The sequence below is a fragment of the Manis pentadactyla genome, chromosome 16 (assembly GCF_030020395.1).
Source record: "Manis pentadactyla isolate mManPen7 chromosome 16, mManPen7.hap1, whole genome shotgun sequence".
In the NCBI taxonomy this organism is placed as follows: Eukaryota; Metazoa; Chordata; class Mammalia; order Pholidota; family Manidae; genus Manis; species Manis pentadactyla.
Genome location: NC_080034.1, coordinates 38534053 through 38554020, shown reverse-complemented (window position 1 = coordinate 38554020; position 19968 = coordinate 38534053). Strand labels below are relative to the sequence as shown.

General features: G+C 50.0%; 1 protein-coding gene across 2 annotated transcripts; it reads left to right on the top strand.

Annotated features, from left to right (window-relative positions):
* The first annotated feature begins 996 nt into the window (after window positions 1-996).
* On the top strand, window positions 997-18436 carry DEF6 (DEF6 guanine nucleotide exchange factor). 2 transcript variants are annotated; one of them, XM_036920087.2, is made up of 12 exons: window positions 997-1092; window positions 1510-1673; window positions 10321-10461; window positions 11098-11283; window positions 12907-13143; window positions 13231-13377; window positions 14561-14669; window positions 14842-15140; window positions 16127-16293; window positions 16406-16604; window positions 17560-17650; window positions 17855-18436. In XM_036920087.2, the coding sequence occupies exons 2-12, from the start codon at window positions 1578-1580 to the stop codon at window positions 18076-18078; spliced, it is 1896 nt and encodes a 631-aa protein (XP_036775982.2). In that variant the 5' UTR covers window positions 997-1092; window positions 1510-1577; the 3' UTR covers window positions 18079-18436. The 2 variants fall into 2 exon arrangements, with proteins under 2 accessions (XP_036775982.2, XP_036775983.2); XM_036920088.2 differs by lacking the exon at window positions 997-1092 and having other exon boundaries at window positions 1094-1673; window positions 11209-11283.
* The last annotated feature ends 1532 nt before the right edge of the window (window positions 18437-19968 follow it).

Below are 19968 nucleotides of genomic sequence, written 5' to 3'. Positions count from 1 at the left end.
GGGCTCCAGGGTGGCCAAACAGGACCAGTGTGACCACTGCTTCTAGGCTCTTGTTGGACCTCAGGCCTCAGGATGGTTGGGGTGGAGGAGCTCATTTTCACCCTTTCCTTGCATCAGTAGAGCCCCTCCACACCCAGCCTCTCCCACCCCCCACATCCACACTGCACACAGCTGCCCCACATGGACAGAACCCCGTGCTGGGGTTAGGGTAGGGGGTGCCTTTGCTGAGGTTACCGAGGGTCTCTGATGCCTCTGCTAGTCTGGCACTGGTTCCCAGCCCTGAGGGTGCCCACCTGGGTGTCTGAATTCCAAAGCCACAGTCAGCGCATACTGAAGAGTGTGGTAGGACCAGACCAGCCCCAGGGGAAAGGAAGGGGTACAAGGGAAGGGACCTGCTGGAAAGTTCTCTGGCTTTGTCCCCTCCTGCACAGGAACATTGTAGGGATTGGTGCCTGTTCCCTCTCTCTGGTGTGGTGGATGTGCCCCAAGCTCCTCCCACCACCTGGGAATGGAATTCTCTCACTCAGGCATCCTCTCCTGGGATGCCTAGCAAGCTCCTGCTTACTCTTGGCAGCAGCTCCTTGGCATCAGAGGGGGCTCAGCAAGCCCCTAGGGAGGGGGGTGTCTCCTGTCTCCATTGCCCATGCAGGCTTCCTCAATGCCCATGATTACTGTTCCTGGCAGGGGCATGTCCCAGCCACCACAGGCAATGGATCTGAAGAAATGGAAGCACTGCTATGGAGGTTCCTAAATCCCAAGCCTCCTGTGCCAACACACCTAAAGTGGGCTCCACCACTACTCTCTCCCCCATGTGCTTCGGGGCCAGTGAGCCCTAGAGTAGGCAAAGCTCAAGAGTGTGTTTTAAAGCCAAAGCCCAGAGGATGGGGAGGCAGCAAGTCACGTGCCAAGTCCGCCTGATCTGGAGAGGTGCCCTGGCCAAGTTCCTCCTCCAGCTTTGTGTTGTTGCCTTTGTTTTCCACTTGGGAGGAGCCCTACCACCACAGTAATGTCAGATGGCACTAAAAGGAGGGCTTTATCCACATCTACACTGTGCTTTATGTCCATTCTCAGGCCTTCTTACAAGTTGGTGAGGTGGGTATTTTTCTTGCTTTACCAATGAGGAAACTGATCAAGGAGGTTAAGTAATTTATCCAAGGCCTCCCACCCAGTAAGTGGAATTGGGACAGGCTCCTCTCATCCCCTCCTGCCCCTCCTGACTCCAAAGTCGGGATAGGCCTGCTTTTGCCCTCAGCAAGCTGCCTCTGGGAGCCCTGGCAGCCCAGAAGGGTCTGGGCTGAGGAGGCTTTTAAAGGGCCTCATACCCAGGGAAGCAGGCTGTACAGCACCGGGATCTAGCTTTCTGGGGCTTAGGCCCCAGTTCCCATGCAAGGCATGGGGTCACTGGGCACTGCAAGAGCAACAGGCCAGTTCCCGCCTGCACAGGGAGTCCTCGCGAGCAGGCAGGTGGAGCTCTCGCTCCGCGCCATGGCTTCTCTGCGGTCTCTGCAGCCGTTTGCACTTCCTGAAACCGGATCTCGGTGTCAGAGCCGCCCCTGGCCCGGGCGGGCGCCTCAGCCATGGCCCTGCGCAAGGAGCTGCTTAAGTCCATCTGGTATGCTTTCACCGCCCTGGATGTGGAGAAGAGCGGCAAGGTCTCCAAGTCCCAGCTCAAGGTGAGGTGCACCCGCGGCCCAGGGGAGGCCAGCAGACATACCTCACCAGACTGTGCCTGCCTCCTGGGCGCCAGGCGTGAACACTGCTATTCCCGGGGCACCCAGCCATCCAGAGGCCACGGCCTGGGGTGAGGGGTCAGTACTAGGTTACTGGGGCAACCTGGTCTGGTGGATGCTGCTGCCCATTGTCCAGAGGCCCCAGGGAGGTATGTGCAGAGCCACTGCCCACAGCCTTGCCCCCAGCTTTGGGGAGGGTGGAGTTGGCATCACAGGGTTCTGAGGGCCACAGGCCAGGCTTTGTCTCAGACTCTGTGAGATGAGCATACATCTCCCCAGAGTCAAGCACCCTGCTCCTTGCTGCTGCCTCCCAGCTTAGAAGAGAGACAGTTGACTAATGCTTGTCAGTCGCTTCCTTCCCAGAGAGAGAGGTTTAAAGAGCCTCTCTCAGTCCCAAACCAGGCTGGGTCTGTCAGCCCCTCTGAACCCTGTCTCCCAGAACTGAGAAGGGGCAAGGATTGAAGACCCCATTATTATACTGCTGCCCAGCTCACTATCTTTCCCCACACACACAAGGTAGGAAAACTATTACGTTAGGCCTCAGATAGGGAGAAGGTAGAATCTAAGCCCAGGAAGAGCCCCATCAGTGATTTTCCAAAAGTTCATTACTTGGCCGTAGAAATTCCTCTGAGGCCAAAAAGTTTCTCTTTCTTTCTTCCTCCAGTCCTAGGTTAGTGCTGTCCTCTCCACCATAATTAGTGGAGAAGAAACAAGTCCCTAGACCATTGGAATTAGGGAACACTGGGAAACAGGAGTGGGGTAGGCTTCAGCTGTCTGCAACCTGCCTTAGGGATTCATTCATTCGCTCTACAAGTATTTATTGAGCACCAATTATGTGCCTGGCATGAGGCTTGGCCCTAAATTCCTCCCTTTTGGCACCCCCAAAAGAGGGATGCAGTCTCAAGGAAATCCCCATTTTTAATGACCAAGGGAGAGATGAGTGGACAGGATACGCATTGTGCCCTATTCCCACTGCAGTCCCCTACTTTGCTGAACTTGGGCAAGATGAGCTTGGAGGTCCCGAACTGGTCCTTTTCCATAATCTATGCTTTGGCCATGCTTGTGAGCATCCCGTAAATGATTCTTGACTCCCCAAGAAGGAGAGCCCACTAACACTTTTGATCACCTGGGAGAGCTTCCCAGCAGGCAGTTTCTTCCTTTCATTGTACTGAAATCCTTTCATTACAGATCAATCATGTCCTCTAGTAGGGTCTTCAGTACAGACAGAAGAAAAACAGATGATCCAAAATCCATCCCTACAGAAATTCCATACCCTACATTCCCCTCCCACTCTGCCTCTTTCATGCCTTGCAGGAACAATCCCAACCTCTGTTTTCTCCAAGGTGTTTTTCCCCTCTCCACTATCTATGGCCCCTGTGACCTTTCCAGGCCCTCTGTGCCCCTCATATGGAGGAGATAGCTTTCAGGTGTTTCCCCTTTTCCTGGTGCTATCAGCCAGTAAGGCTTCCTAGCTTGAGCCTCCATCTTGGCCTCTACTGGATTGCTGCCCAGTCACCACCCACCCAGGTTGAGTATTTGCACCTAAGTTTCCATGGAGAGCTTGCATACTTGAACTGTCCACTCTATACCACATTACAGCTCACATGGTGCCCATGGCCAGCAGCCTCTCTGGTCGTACAGGATCAATGGTAGATTTCTCCCCCACTGAACAGAAAACTTGTTCACTCTGGGAATCTGAGCTAGCAGTGGGAATCTTGGGCCAGGTGGTAGGTGGGGCAGAATAGTAGGGCCCATGGCACAGGAGGGAAGGACAGGGAAGGCACTGCTATCCCAATCTCCCAGTGGTGGGTTACTGGAACAGGAAGTAGTGATAGTGTTGGGGGTGGGGATGCCGGAATGGCAAAAAAGCAATAGAGAAGTGGTCAGGAGTCAGAGGAAGAAGCAGATGAGTGAGATATGCTAGCAGGGCCACCCTCGCCCCTGAAAAGATTTGGGGACAAGGGAAAAGAACTTGAAGTTAGTCTGTCCCTGCTGGGACCAGGAAGGAGACCTGAGCCAGCCCAGAGCATGCTCCGCCTGTGGCCTGGTCCCTGACATGTTGGTGGAAGGGCTGCTGGTGGTGCCGGGCAAAGCTGTGATGAGGCCAGAGGGAGGAGGAAGAACAGCAAGTCCTCTAGCAAGTACCCCAATGAGCACTTGACTCATTGTTTTCTCTAGAGAAGAGAAGGTTTGGGGAAGAGATCCAATGAGTTTTCCTCTCTGAATTCTTGTAGAAAATACAGTGGCTTTGTCCAGCTGGGTTGAGAATAGTAAAAGTAGACCAATAGGAATGGCACTTCTGCCCAGGAGATATTTAGATTGAACACATTTCTCAGCTGAGGACTATGAGTTTTTGCAGGGTCCCCAGAACTCCTGCCCTAAAGAATTTTAGGCATGAGCAGCAATCTTGACAGAGCTGCAGGGAGGGGAACCTTAGGAATGATGGGTCACCTAAGGGCCACACTTCTTCCCTAAGGGAGCAGCTTTGAATTCAGGCCTAGTGGGGGATCAGCTGAGAATTTGGCTTTCTTCCTCCCTGCCAGGCCTGGGGTGAGGGACCTGGAATTGGGGGTATGGATGGAACAGTGTGTCTCCAGCTTGATAGATCTTAGGAGGCAGCGGGTTGAGCACTTCCCTTTGACTGTCAGGAGCAGGGGGAAGCAGAGAACGCAAACTGGGGCCTTTCCCTTCTTGGCTTTTCCAGGTCTCCCAGGCTCCTGAGCCTCTATCTGGCATTCAGAGGAGTCCTGGAGCCCGGGGAGGGTCTCTTGCCCACCAAGAGTCCCTGAGCTTCAGGCTTGCCTCCTCTGGAAAGGGACACAAACTTCTCCTTGGTGGAGAGAAGTTAACAACTCCAGTCCAGGAATCTGCTGGCTGGGATCATCAGCCTTGCCCTGACCCTACCTACTGCTGGTGTCCTTGGGCTAGGATAGCGGGAAGAGGCAGGATGTTTACTGATGTGCAAAGCACTTGACTCAGAGCCATAAAGGTTTAGACCTATGTTGCTCCCTAGCCAGGTGAACTTAGGCAAATCACTGCCCATCTCTGAACCTCCAGTTTTTCATCTATAAAGCCAGAGGGTTAAGCTGGAGATCACCAAGCTATTCAGCTAGCCTATGAAAATAAATATTAAAAAGTACATCAAGCAGGTGAAACTGACCCTTCATACAGTCTCTCCTTTCCCTTTTCTGAGCCTCTGTCTTTCCTTTGATGCCCACACCCAATCCCTTCTAGCCCCTTGTTACTCTCAGCAGACGCACAGCTAATCCAGAGATTCCCACCTTTTAAAATTGCTGGTGTTCCTCCCTCATGATAGTAGTTACTTATTAGTACTCTCTGGCTGAGAAAAAATACATTCAGTGACTCTTAAAAATATCTGTATATTTTTAAAGAATCACTTAACGCTTAGATACATTTAAAGACTATAGGCCATCCAGGGAAGAGAGATTATTGATTCTACAGTCATTGCTTGGTGCTTTTATGGACCTCCAAACTTCCTGTATTTGTATCTACTGAAGGCCAGGGGTTATAGAAGCATGGGTTTGGCCCCTGCACTCGAGTTTTTAGGGAACTCCCAGTCTCCAGAGGAAAGCCACACGCCACAAGCCTCCAGAGAAAACAGAATAAATGGAAACTTCTCAAGGTTAATGGCCGCCACCCCAGAGGTCAGGGGCTGCCTGGGTAAGACTGTGGGAGTCCCTGAGGGAGCCCAAATGGCAGCTTGTGAAAACTAGAGACACCTGGACCCCACCCCTGGAAACTCTGAGTCAGTAGGTCTGGGCAGGCCCCAGCTTATTTCAGTTTCACTCAGGTCATTCTGATGCTCAGCCAGAGCCAGTGTAACACAGAGATCAAGGGTAGGGCTCTAGAGTCAGACCTTGATCAAGACACTTCACCTCTCTGAGCCTTGATTCCCTCATCTGTAAAAGGAGGATAATGAGTCCCTCCTTCCAGAGTTGTGGATTCACTGACATCAGCAGTGAGCTCCTGCTCAGGCTAGCTTCCACCCCTGCCACTTCCTTTCCAGCGTGACCCTCCTCTGGTCACACCCTTTCCCCACCACCAGCCCCAACCTGCACCCAGGCACAGGAAGCCTGGCAGTCTGAGGTCTCTGAGCTCTCTGGGGAGAGGCCCTGAGCCCTGAGTGTCACCTTTAATTCCTTTTCCTGACACCTGACAGCTCACAGGGGTCTGGGCCTGTCTGTCCTGGGCCCCTGAGATTCCACTGGCAAAAGGTACAGGTGAGGAAGGTAGGTCTCAGAGGACAGTGTGGGCAAATGAACCAAGCAGAGGAACAGCTCAAATAACTGTGCTGTTGTGTGGCAGCTTCCATCCTGGGGTGGGAGGAGGTTTACATTATCTCCTTGAACATTTTTAAAGATGTGAAAACTGAGGCCCAGTGAGGTTAATTTGCTCAGATTCAGTCCATGTCTATCTGACTTTTGTATTTTTCCTGCTGCTCTCCATGGAGCATTTAAATTCACTGGGGAACAGATATTTATTGACTGTCCATTATGTTCCAGACCCAGTGATACAGCAGTAAATAAAACAGAAAATCCCCACCCTTGTGGTGCTGACTTTCTTGTGCTGTCAGAGAACAGGGATGATAAAATAAGTAAAAATGTATCGTGATGAAAGATGATACATAACATGGAGGAAAATAAAGCAGAAATGGGGATAGGGAGTGTGGGGGATAAAGGGGATGGGGTTATATATTTAAGCAAGAGGGTCAGAGAAGCCCTCCCTGACAAAGTAACATCTAAGCAAAGACCAGGAGGAGAGGGTGTGAGCCATGCCATTAACTGGGAGAAGAATGTGTCAGACTGAAGGAATAGCAATTGCAAAGGCCCTGAGGCAAGAGTGTACCTGGCCTGAGGAATGTCATGAGGGCCAGAGAGAAATGAGCAAGAAGGTTGAGGTCAGAGAAAGTCCATCAGGCCAGGTCACATGGGGAAACCATTAGAGCAGTTAAGCTAGACTTGAGTTAGTCAAAAACATTCATCATGTGGAGGACATTGGAGTCAGGGTTGAAATTAGAGTCCTTGCTGCCCTCAAGGAATGTAGAGCACCCAGAAATGTTCACACAAACAGGAACAGCAAAAGAATGTTACTACAGATCAACTTAATAACAGGGTATATTAATAACAGCAGTTAATGGAACCCTATGTTTTTTATCTCTATAGTTTTATTAAAATTTTGTCATAAAAACAATATATGCTCCTGTTTGAAAATCAGAGTGTGGAAGAATATAATTTTAAAGACAATGAAGTTTATTCCAAAAGTAAAATATGTTACTGATTTTAAAAATTCAAAGACAAATATAATGTTAAGATAAAAGTTCCTTCCCTCAGCTGGGGAGGGGTGGTGGGGTGATAGGTGTTAACAGTTTGCCGAGTCTTCTAGATTTTTTTCTATTTACAAATAAATATATTAAGTTGAACCATATGAAATTGCTTCAACATGATTGTTTTGACCAACTGAAATAGTTTGATATGGTTCAACCTAATCTCTGCACACATATTTATTTTACCGACATCGCATTCTATAGCTTGTTTTTTTTTTTCACCTGCCTGTATATTATGCATCTCTTTGCATGTCTGTTTATACAAATATAATAATAAAAATAATTCATGACTTTTGTTAAGCAGTACATTATGTACAAGGTGTTGTGCTAAGCTCTTTATTTCAAAGCACTCTATGGAGCAAGCCCCCTTCTTATCCTCACAGAGGAGACTAAGGTCTTGGAAAAGGTAAATCACTTGCCTGTGAGGACACATGTGGCAGAAGTAAAACCTTTGCAGCCACACATAGTTTCTTGACATGATGTACCTGTGCCCTGTTGAAGGAGCCTCAGACTGTCTCCAATTTCTCATATTATAAATAATGCTTCAGTGAACATTCTTGTACACATAGCTCTATTCCCTTGAGCATCTGCAGGTTGGATGGTTAGAAATGCTGGGGTCATGCCCAATTTTAACTTTGGCAGATTCTTGCCCTCTAGAAAGACTTCCAGTTCATGGCTAAACAGTAGGGAACACGAGCCCCAAGTTCTCCACAACTTCCTCAGTACTTGATATTATCAGTCTTTTGCAACTAAGTCAATTTGTTAGGTAAAAAATTGCTATGCAGAAAGGGAACTAACATTTGCTCTGTGTGGACCTAACTCTAGCACTCTGTATTTATCCTCTCATTCCCTCCTCCCAGCCCCTCTGCATGGCGGGTATCTTCTCCTGTTTTACTGACAACAAAACTGAGGCTCAGAGGGTGAACGAGTTTACCTTCTAACCATTTAACAATCCTGTGAAAAAAGCCTATCTTTTTTCCACTAGAGGAAGCAAAAGTCCTAGGGCTGATTCTCATTGACTGAGACTTGGTCACATGCTCGTCCTTGACCAATCACCATGGCTTCCAATGTGCCTGCCCTTGAGGCCAGGTCGGGTAGAGGTGCAAATGGTCAATACCACAGGTATTAAGAATGGGGGAGAGGGATTTCTCAAAGGCAAGTCAAGCCTCCATTATGGGAGTAAGGGAAGGCAAACAGAGTTTATCAGGAAAGAAGTTCAGATGTCCTCGGGAACAAGAGAAAGCAAAACCAAAGACGGTACTTGAGATCATTTAAAAAGCATGGGAACGATGGCTGGGGTAGGGGCCAGCGATGGCTGCCCAGAGGGAAGGGAGGGAAGAAGCACACCAATCCCCTTACTGGGCCCCCTAACTTCATACTTTGCTGAGTTGAACCTGAGGCCCAGGAAAACACTGGGGAGAAGTCTCACTGTTTTCTCCCCATCCTCTCACACAAGAGAATAACGAAATGAAGACTTGGCACACATGCCATCTGAGATGTTGCCAGTTCCTGCCTCAGAGGAACTGATTCCAAGGCTAACTGCTGGTGGAGGAAGCAGCCCTTGAATACAGCGTTTATTTACTGCCTTTGGTGTACAGAAAAAGTCATAGGTGCTGTGGGACATAAAAATGAACAGAGACCTTGTCTCCAGACTTCACAGTCTAGTTGGGGAAAGAGGCTCAGGGTCAGTATTTTAATAGGGAGGCATCCTTCAGGGGCGGGCACTTCTGGTTCCAACCTCAGCTCTGCCGTTTACTCTTGACCTCTCCAAGCCCTGCTATCTTCATCTGAAAAACGAGTAACAATGTGTATCATAGTTGTGGAGATTAGACATGGGGTATACAAAGCACCTTGTACAGTGACTGGCACATAGTAGGTGTGCAGGAGTGACTATTTTAATGGTCACTGTCTGTGATAACCGCTCTAACAGAATTACCCCAAGGCAATTTTATTTTTTCCTGATCTCCTTGTTCAAACTTTTTGTTTGAACTCTTTATTCTAGGGTCATGGGTCTGTTAGCCAACCCCTGTTTTTCCTCCACTCCACTGTGGCAGCCATCCGTGTTAGGCCTTGTCCTCCACATCCCACAGATCATTATTTATGATCCTTCTCTGAGGCCTCTCCAGCTCCCTTCCAACTAGAAGGGCTGGAACTGCACATACCCTCCCTGAGCAGACACACCTGGGTGCTAGGCACCCTGCAGTCTGAACATGGAATCTTTGATGGAGGCTCTGTTAAACTGTGGGCTTCTGCCCTGGAGTGACAGGCAACCTCTCTGCAGACAACCCAGCAGTATAGTAAGCCCGAGGGCTTTGGGATTTGTGGAGCTGAATTTGAATCCCAGACTCTTGATTGTGGGTCCTTGGGCAGGTTATTGAATCCTTTCAGCCTCAGTGCCCTTGTCTGTAGAAGGAGGACACCCCTACTTACTGAAGTGGCTAAAGCATGGTTTCCTGGGTTTGAGTCCCAGCTCTACCAGCTCTGTGACCTTGGGTGAGTGACTTAACATCTCAGGGCCTAGGATTTTTTTCATATTTAAAGTGGGAATATTAACAGTTCTTATGGGGATAAAGTGAATTATATATAAAGTGTTTAGCACACAGTAAGTGTATGTTTTAGTTTTTTTGTTTGTATTGAGGTATAATTGACATAAGTTTCAGGTATACAACATAAGAATTCAATCTTTGTATATACTGTGAAATGATCACAACATCTAGGTAACAGCTGTTACCACATGTAGATACAAAACATATTTTTTCTTTTGATGAGAACTTTTAAGATCTACTCTTAGCAACTTTCAAATATACAGGACAGTATTATTAATTACAGTCACCATGCTGTACAGTACATCCCCATGCCTTATTTTATAATGAGAAGTCTATACCTTCACCCATTTCACCTGCTTCCAACCCTACCTCTGGCAACCACCAATCTGTTCCCTGTCTGTGTATTTTTTTTTTATTCTACATATAAGTGAGATGATATGGTACTTGCCTTTCTCTAACTTATTTCACTAGTATAATGTCCTCAAGGTCCATCCATGTTGTCACAAATAGCAAGATTCCATTTTTTGTGATTGGATAATATTCCAGTATATGTATGTGCACACTTTAGCTATGATCGAATCAAATTATGTGTGCAGAGGTCTTAGACAGGACAGGGGTGGGGACAAGCAAAGAGGTGGGAGCAGTCCTTTGGCCCAGTTTTGGTTGGGACATAGGAAGGCAAACTGCCACTCTGTCTTAGGTGCTGTCCCACAACCTGTACACAGTCCTACACATCCCCCATGACCCCGTGGCTCTGGAGGAGCACTTCCGAGATGATGACGATGGCCCTGTGTCCAGCCAGGGATACATGCCCTACCTCAACAAGTACATCCTGGACAAGGTGGGCCAACTTGGGGGTAAGGTACCTCTGACCTCTCCCTACTTCTCAACCGGGCCAGCACCCGAACTCCTCCCCAGTGTAAATTCCCACTTCTGTCCCATCTGTCCATCTTTGCTATCCCGTCTCCATCCTTCATACCCCAGCCACTTGCCCCCTTAACTCTCCCTCAATCTCCCTCATCTCTATCCTAGCCTCCTCCCTTCCCTTAACCTGCCACCCATCCTTGCCTACGCCCACCTCCAACTTCCAACTGTAACCTTTACAAAGGGCTCTCCAGTTCCCCCGTGCTGCCCCCCCAGCCCGCTCCTCCCAGCGGTCACTGTCTTCTCAGATTCTTCCTGACTGTCCATTCCCCCTCCCACTCTGGGCTTCCCCTTCTTTCTCTCCTGGGCTGACTAGACTTTCTCTGCTGGCAGGGAGCTTGGGTGGGTATGGATGTGGTGGAGAGTGGTGGGCTTGCAGGGTGGTTAAAACAAGTTGTCTGGTAATCAACTCAGGGATTCCTCAAGTTAGAGCCTGGACTTGCCAAAGTGGGGAGCAGGGGAATAGGTGACCCTAGAAACCAGCTGGAGCCTAGTTTGCTGGTAGGACAGGAATGGGGCAGCCTTCTTGGCTGACTTGCAGGCCTGGTGGGAGGTGGAGGAGGGGGCTTTCATTAAGGAGCACTTCGATGAACTGTGCTGGACCCTGACGGCCAAGAAGAACTATCAGGTGGATAGCAACGGGAGCAGCATGCTCTCCGATCAGGATGCCTTCCGCCTCTGGTGCCTCTTCAACTTCCTGTCTGAGGACAAGTACCCTCTGATCATGGTTCCTGATGAGGTAAGGGTGAGGGCAGCCCCAAGGACTACATCACTTGGGGCCAGGCCTTAGCAAAACCTTGAAGGAGGCTAAATCGCCTCTGTACTTTCCTGCACCTGTTTCTTCTTTGCCTCTCTCTGCTGGTACCTGTCCACACCCAGCTGTCTCCAGATGCCTAGAATTGCCCATATCAGAGCATTTGTGCCTTCTCCCAGGAGAACCAAAACTACCCTTCCTTCAGGGCTCTGCTAGCCCTCACAGAAGGAAAATGATCTGCAAATTCTATATACACAGAGGTGTAAATGCCTGATATATTACTGGGTATTTAAAAATAAAAATATTTACATTCAAATGGCAGGATTTTAAGCACTGTGGCAATCTGAAAAGGCTGCTATATGAGGAGTCAGCTCTCCAGTTACTCCAGGTGGGCTACCAAGTCTGGCCCAAGTTTCAGATTTTCCTTTCCTGTCTTCTATGATATGGGGGAGAGCCAGGGCAGACTCAGCTCAGGGCCCCAGAGAGGGCATTCTGGGAGTAGAGGCCTGGAATCTGCACCTATCTCCCCAACTCATGGGAGAAGCCAGGACAGATGTCCCCCTTTGCCAGTCAGCTTGCACCCTCCTTCTGTTTTCTACCTCTCCCCTGTCCATTCAGCCTTCTCCTGACCCTTAAGCTCTCTTGGCGGCTGTGAAGATTCCAGGGTGAATTTAGGTCTTTAGGGAATATAGGGTAGGGGCCTCTGTGTGTACAGGAAGTCCTGCATGTCTAACTGCACTCAGATTTGTGTCCTTGCTTCTATTTGTGGGAAGGGTGAGGGGAGCCACCTGAACCCTGAACTAGTATGTCCCACCCTACTCCCACCTGGTATCTCGTAGTCCCCAGACTGGTAGCCCTAGAGAGAGTTTCCCAAGAAACTACTGGGGCAGGAGAGGGACATGTGTCCATCTACACCTACACCCAGCTGGGCACCTTTGCTAGACCCCTACCAGTCAGGGCCACATGGCCTCTCAGAGGCCAGAAGGCTGCTTGCTGCTGTAATCAACATGCAGAGTGAACAAACTGCAGCAGGATGTACCCCAACCACCACTTCCTGTTCCTCTGTAACAGGTTTCCTGTCCCTGCCCTGCTTACCCCCACACCCAATCCCCTTGCTCTCCCCTAAGGGAAAGATCCACAGGATTGGGGCTTGGGGCTTAGGGCTTGGAATAAGGACTCAAATGGGTTTCAGATTTGAATCAAGTTCTGGCTGTCACCAACTTGCTGTATGATTTAGAACAAGTCACTTGCCCCTTTGTACCTCAGTTTTGTCATCTGCAAGGTGAGGGTATTGGATAAGAGGCCATTGTATGCGCTCTGACATTTTCTATGATTTGCTGCCTCTGCCTGACCCCCAGCCCTCGATTCCCATCTTTACCCTGCCCCTAATTTCAGGCAGAAAAGAGTGGGACTGGAGGTTGGAGAGTGGGAGGGGATGCCTGAGTTGGGGTTGGGGCTCCAGGGTCCCCTCCCAAATCTCTACCCTGGTCTGCTTCCCCCACCCCAGGTCACCTCTGCTCAGCCTCTGGGAGCCAGATGGGAGCTCCCCCTGGTGTTGGCACCGGTGATACTGCCTGTTGTAGTCACCAAATCTTTCTCCCCATCCAGGTAGAATACTTGCTGAAGAAGGTGCTCAGCAGCATGAGCTTGGAGGTGGGCATGGGTGAGCTGGAGGAGCTGCTGGCCCAGGAGGCCCAGGCAGCCCAGACTACCGGGGGGCTCAGTGTCTGGCAATTCCTGGAGCTCTTCAACTCAGGCCGCTGTCTGCGAGGTGTGGGGCGGGACGCCCTCAGCATGGCCATCCATGAGGTGTACCAGGAACTGATCCAAGATGTCCTGAAGCAGGTCAGGCCAAGCTGGGAACTTGGGGAGGACCCCAAAGAGAGGTGAACAGGGGTCCAGCAAAACCTCTGACTTTGCTTTGGCTGGCAGGGCTACCTGTGGAAGCGAGGGCACCTGAGGAGGAACTGGGCAGAACGCTGGTTCCAGCTGCAACCCAGCTGCCTCTGCTATTTTGGGAGTGAAGAGTGCAAGGAGAAAAGGGGTACCATCCCGCTGGATGCACAGTGCTGTGTGGAGGTGAGGGGAGCGGTGAAGGGTGGAGCACACCTCAGGGCCCTGGGGCTCTCCAATGTGGTGTGAAGGCAAGGGGGTCAGGACAAGGGTGAGTGGACAAAAGCCATAGTGACAAATTGCTTTTTGTGGCTAAACAATATTCCGTTGTGTAGGGGAAAAAGTGCACTTTGTCCATTCATTCACTGATGGACTTTGGGTTGTTCCCATCTTTTTGTAAATAGTGCTGCTTTGAACATCCATATACAAGTGTCTGGGTGGATGTATGTCTTCATTTCTCTGAGTACATATCTAGGAGTAGAACTGCTGGATCATGTGGTAATTCTGTTTAACTTTTTGAGGAGCAGCCAAACTGTTTTCTGTAGTGGCAGCACTGTCTTACATTCTCACTGAGCAGTGTATGAGGGTTCCAGTTTCTCCACATCCTCGCCAATACTTTTTGTTATACATTAAAAATATATATATTATTATAGCTATCCTAGAATCTGTCCGTTTTTGTCATATAAGGAAACAGGTGCCACTGTGGAAAGAGCACAGATTTAGGCAGAAATCCCACCTCCACCATGAACAGGCAGTGTGAATTGGGCAAGTTCCTGGACCTCTTAGAACCTGTTTCTTTCTCTGTAAAGTGGAGCTACCAATGCCTGCCTGGCAAGGTTGGGTAAGAGGAATGAATAAAATGATGCTTACTTTCTACTAGAATGTAAACTTGGCAAAGGCAGTTCTGTTAGGTACACCTCAGAATCCCAAATGCCTCGAACAATGAGTGGCACTCAGTAGACACTTCAGAATAACTGTGGAATGAATGAATGGAGAACTTTCTTTACAAGCATAACTATGTGAAAATGAATGGTCTGGATAGTAAGGACCCTGTCGCTGGAGGTGTGTGAGCATGATCTGCATAAATACTGACTAGTGACTTTGTGCTAGACCCCATGGAAAAGTACCAGGATGGAAATGGCCCCATCCCACCTTCACAGAGCCAATTCCACAAGAGTTGTGGGGGGACACAAGTTTCTCTCTAATTATTCTCTAAGCCAAATCACACAGGCTCCTGGAAGAGTGGGAGGGGTGCCTAGGGAAGATGGTCAGCCATAAGGGGTAGAGGCCGGAGCTGGAGCACCCCCGGGACAGGTGCGGCCCTGACCCCAGTGAAGCCAACCTGTCTAGAGCCTTTGCCCTCTCCCAGGTGCTGCCCGACCGAGAAGGGAAGCGCTGCATGTTTTGCGTGAAGACAGCCTCCCGCACATATGAGATGAGCGCCTCAGACACGCGCCAGCGCCAGGAGTGGACGGCTGGTGAGTGCTTGCTGGGTGGCCTGGGTCAGCCTGGGCCTTCAGTCGCCTCATCTGTGAAAGGGGTTGATAACACTTTCCAGCAGTGGCTGTACTCGAGCAACTACTAAGACCCCTTTCTAGCAGTGGGCCACCTCAAGGCCCCGCTGCTGACCCCCTCCGGCTACCTCCGCAGCCATCCAGACGGCGATCCGGCTCCAGGCCGAGGGGAAGACGTCGCTGCACAAGGACCTGAAGCAGAAGCGGCGCGAGCAGCGCGAGCAGCGGGAGCGGCGCCGGGCAGCCAAGGAAGAGGAGCTACTGCGACTGCAGCAGTTACAGGAGGAGAAGGAGCGGAAGCTGCAGGAGCTGGAGCTGCTGCAAGAGGCGCAGCGGCAGGCCGAGCGCCTGCTGCAAGAAGAGGAAGATAGGCGTCGCAGCCAGCACCTGGAGCTTCAGCAGGCGCTGGAGGGCCAATTGCGCGAGGCAGAGCAGGTAGGGCCCGCCCCCTGGGCGGAGGAGGTAGACTGAGGGGTGAGGTGAGGCGAAAATCCGCAGCTGATGGTGGGGGCGGGGCCTAGGCCGGGGGCGGAGCCCGTGGGCTGAGCGGTACGTGTGGAGGCGGGGCTTGGAATGAGGGACTGCGGTGAGCTTGAAAGATGGATACTGGACAGGACCTGTATCAGGTCAGGACCTGTGGGATAAGGAAGATAAGGACTGCAGCACCCTGGCCGCGAGATGGCTTGAGATGACAGCTGGTAGGAGGCGGGACCTGAGCCGATAGATGGGTGGGGCCGGCGCTAAATGCTGGGTGTGGAGACCTTTGCTTGGGGGAGGCGCTTGGACCGAGGGGCTGCTAAAGACAGCATCGTTAGGGATGAGTTTGGACCAACGCTGGACTAGACTTGATCTGAGTTTACAATGAAACTACTTTGGGGAAATGCAGGATGGGGGGTAAGGAGAAACGAAAGTGGAGGCGGACAAGGCATGTAGAGGCAATTAGATTTAGGATTTAAGAGATCTAAATCTGGATCACAAATAACGTGGATTCAATACCAGCTCTGCCTCTTAGGAGGCCTGTGATTTCTGCAAGTTACTTAGCTTCCCGGAGTCTCAATGACCTGTTAGTGACATGTTGATACTAATAGAATTTTGCTCATAGAGGTATGGTGAGGATCAAATGAGGAAACAGTTTTGTTGTAACAATTATAATCACTCCCTAGGACCGGACTTTATTATAATATATAATAATTATTATTAAGGTTAGTTGCAGGAAGGACAACTTGAGCCCCCTTTCTCCCATATAACATTTGTTCTCTATCATTAAATGCCTGAGTCAGAATCTCAGAAACGGATCAGATCAGTAAAATCCCGACATGAAGGAATTACCCAGACTCTCACCCAGAGGTAGATAGTTGGGCCGGCCTAGCATGCCTGGCACCTCCCTGGAGCCCCCATTGATCTGGCTCTGTCCCCTGCAGGCCCGGGCCTCCATGCAGGCTGAGATGGAGCTGAAGGAGGAGGAGGCAGCCCAGCAGCGGCAGCGCATCAAGGAACTGGAGGAGATGCAGCAGAGGCTTCAGGAGGCCCTGCACCTGGAGGTGAAGGCTCGGAGGGATGAGGAGGCGGTGCGCATAGCCCAGACCAGGTAGGATTCAGGGGCCCCTTCTGGTTCCCCTCCCTGATTCCCCCACCGTCCTACCTGCTGAGCACCTGCGAGGTGCCTTGGCTCTGTAGACGACACAGTGCCCGTCTGGCAGACTGCTGGAGGAGGAGGAGGAGAAACTGAAGCAACTGCTGCAGCTGAAGGAGCATCAGGAGCGCTACATCGAGCGGGCCCAGCAGGAGAAGCAAGAGCTGCAGCAGGAGATGGCGCTGCAGAGCCGTTCCCTGCAGCAGGCCCAGCAGCAGCTGGAGGAGGTGCGGCAGAACCGGCAAAGGGCCGACGAGGACGTGGAGGTGAGACATGGGCTGGCAGAGGCTGGAAGCCGGTGGCGTGAGCACATTAACGGGCAGGCTCTGGAGCCTTCCCGCAACTCCTGGCTCAGTCACGCAGGCTGTGTGACTTTGGGCAAATTGCCTAACCCCTCTGAGTTTCAAGTCCCTCGTTTGGGAAAGCAGACTGGTTATATAGCATTATAATAAAGATTTTAAGTGAGATAATACAGAATATTTAGTTTGTAGTAAGTGCTGAAGAAACATTAGCTGCTGTTTTTATCATTATTACTAATCTGGGCAAAAATTTTTCTTCTACTCTTACAAGCCCCTTGCTGTCCCTGTACTTTGGCTCCATTTTAGGAGCCCTAATCTCCATAGAAGAGGGGATCTTTTCTCATTTTAAAATTATTGATGTTTCCTTTTTACTAATATTGATTATTTTATTCTGCTTTGTTGCCTTACATGGTCATTGTGAAAGGTTCAAATATAGAAATATGTAACAGAGAAAAGGAAAGTTCCTCTGTGATTTCCTCCACCCCACAACCACTGTCGAGGACTGGGTGGACATCGTTGCAGAGGCTTCTGCGTTAGCTCCTGGGGAGGTGGTGTGATACACAGGTTTAGAGTCCAGTGTGTGTCCCTGGGCACGTAGCTTCATGTCTTTTCCAATTCTTTGTTGCTAACTTCTGCTCTGGAGGTTAAATAAGATAGTAAATATACTTAGCACATCTTAGTTGGTTAATAAATGGAAACTATACCGTGATTTTTTTTTACCCTTTGGTGGTTCATGAGTCCCCTGAAATTGGATGCCAGCTCTGTTCCTATCTGTAACTCTTTATGAACATATACAAGTTTTTCTGGGGAGATGATCAATAGCCTTTGTCAGATTCCAAGGGGCCTGTGAACATGAAAAGGTCAAGACACCTTGTCTTGGATAGTGACTCTGTCCCATTCCCCACTGGCCCTGCCCCCACAGGCTGCCCAGCGGAAGTTGCGCCAGGCCAGCACCAATGTGAAACACTGGAATGTCCAGATGAACCGGCTCATGCATCCAATTGAGCCTGGAGGTGAGAAGCGGTGGACCCCTGGAGCTTTCCCTGGAGTGGGGAGGGAGAAGGGAGAGAGAAAGGGATACCTCTGGATCTACAGAGGCCAGCCTAGAACTGAAGGTCAGGAGGTTCTCCTGTCCCCCAGTGGCTGAGGCAAGGCCCCTCAGCCCCTGCCCTTCACATACACATTTCCCCTTACTCACGCCTGCCCTTCTCTGCCAGACAAGCGTCCTACCACCAGCAGCTCCTTCACGGGCTTCCAGCCCCCTCTGCTTGCCCGCCGTGACTCCTCCCTAAAGCGCCTGACCCGCTGGGGATCCCGGGACAACAGGACCCCCTCACCCAGCAGCAGTGAGCAGCAAAAGTCCCTCAATGGTGGGGTTGAAGCTCCCATCTCGGCTTCCACTCCTCAGGAAGATAAACTGGACCCAGCACCAGAAAATTAGCCTCTGCTAGGCCTTTTGCCCCTGACCTCATGCCCACCAGGACCTGGCCACAGCTGGCCTGTGAGTGACACCGGCCCCTGCAGAAGGAGCTGAGGTCCTGGTGCCAGGAGCCCAGGCCCTCCAACCATGAAACAGTCCACAGTGGAATCTAATTCAGTTCTTGCACCAAGCCCAGGCCGCAGACCGCCGAGGCTGTCTGGGATGTTGATCCTGGAGAACATCACCCTGTGCCTTAACCCCAAGGACCCTGTGTCCTGGGCTGGGAAAGAGTAAACAAGCAAGCCAGGGGCCATCTGCCCCGAGACTGTTGCCAAGTTGTGGAGGCACATTTCCAAATAAAAACTGTTCTTGGAATGAATTACTGATCAGGTCTGCTGTCCATCTCTCCTGTCATTTCCTCTCTTCCTCCCTCACGTCCAGTTATAGGTCCCAGAAGGAATAAGGTATAGTGCAGTGTCTAGGGAAGTATGCTGTGCCACCTACAAACTGGGTGATTTGGTCAAGCTTCTTTATTTCTCTGTGCTTCAGTTCCCATGCTGGTAAAATAGGGATGATGAGAGTACCAGCCTTGGCACATGAGCAAGCACTATGATTAGCATTACCCTAAAGTGTTTAGTGAGCATCTATTCTATGCCCTGCAATTTCCCAGGTTATTTAATTCCCATGGCAACCATGAGAGGTGGATGTTATTAGTCTCATTTAACATGTGGAGAAAATGAGGCTCAGAGAGGTCAGGTAACTTGCCCAAGCCTTCCAAACTTGCTCCTCTTCCCACTTTATCCAACTCACTGACCTTGTTACCTAAGACAGAGAACTGGGAACCTTGGTGACTTGTTCTCTCTCATTCCCCTCATGCAAAATCCATCATCAAATCCAGTAGATTGTTTCTCATTCAAACTCTCAAATCTATCCTTCTATCCTCATGGCAGCCACTATAGCTACGGCCTTTGTATTCTCCTTCTGCATGCTCACTTTTGTCTGCTTATCCTTCTTGTCCCATATCTAATCAGTCTCTAAATCCAACTGATTGAATTTTCTTGGTCACTTTCAAATCCATCCCCTTTGGGCCATGTCTCAAGGCCATTGCCTTACTCAGGCCCTCCTCACCTCCCAACTAGATAGGAGCAGTAACTGGGTCTCCTTGCTAATTCTCCCCATGGCTGCCTGCATGACTTTCTAAAATGTAGATCTGTCCTTGACTCTTCCCACTTTCCAGCCTCTCAGTGGTACCCTGGACAGTCAAGTTCACATTCCTGTATGTGGCATACAAGGCCTGGGACGACCTGGCCCAGGAGGGCCTCCTGTGCCTCTGCTTTATAGATTTAATAGCAGCAACCTCCTTTTTCTTCCTCTGGACCTGTACACTGGCTGTCCTTCCCACCATACTTCATTTAACAGCCTCCATAACTAGATCCTTGAGTTCCTTGAAGGCAGGAACACATCTTCAACTTATGTGCCCAGTGCCTAGCGCAGTGCATGGCTCTTACTATGCATGCAACAACTGTTTGTTGAATTCATTCATTCATTCATTCATTCATGAATTCTAAAATGAATGACTGGGTGTCTCATAGCTTTAAAGTGATGAAGTAGCTAAGATTCAAACTCAAGTCCATTTATTCAACAAATTATTTATTAAGCTCTAATTATATGTCAGGTATTATACTAGGTGCTGGCTACATGGAACAGAAGAAAACAGAATTCCTGCCCTCCTCGAACTTATGTACTGTCTGATATCAGAGTTCATCTTTTTTGCAAGCACACCAAACTCTACTGCAAGGAACTTTATTACATTCTATTTAAAGTACCAAGAAACAAAGCTGCCAGTATAACACGATGTGTATTACAGGGATGAGAGGTGAGCTTCAAACTCATAAGTGTGGTAGGAATTCA

Bases quoted from the DNA above. Each gene is read 5' to 3' on its own strand.
- DEF6 (XM_036920087.2), top strand. From the start codon at position 1,578: ATGGCCCTGCGCAAGGAGCTGCTTAAGTCCATCTGGTATGCTTTCACC. The intron at 16,294-16,405 runs GTAGGATTCAGG...CCCGTCTGGCAG, and splicing joins GTGCGCATAGCCCAGACCAG to ACTGCTGGAGGAGGAGGAGG. The intron at 17,651-17,854 runs GTGAGAAGCGGT...CTTCTCTGCCAG, and splicing joins GCATCCAATTGAGCCTGGAG to ACAAGCGTCCTACCACCAGC.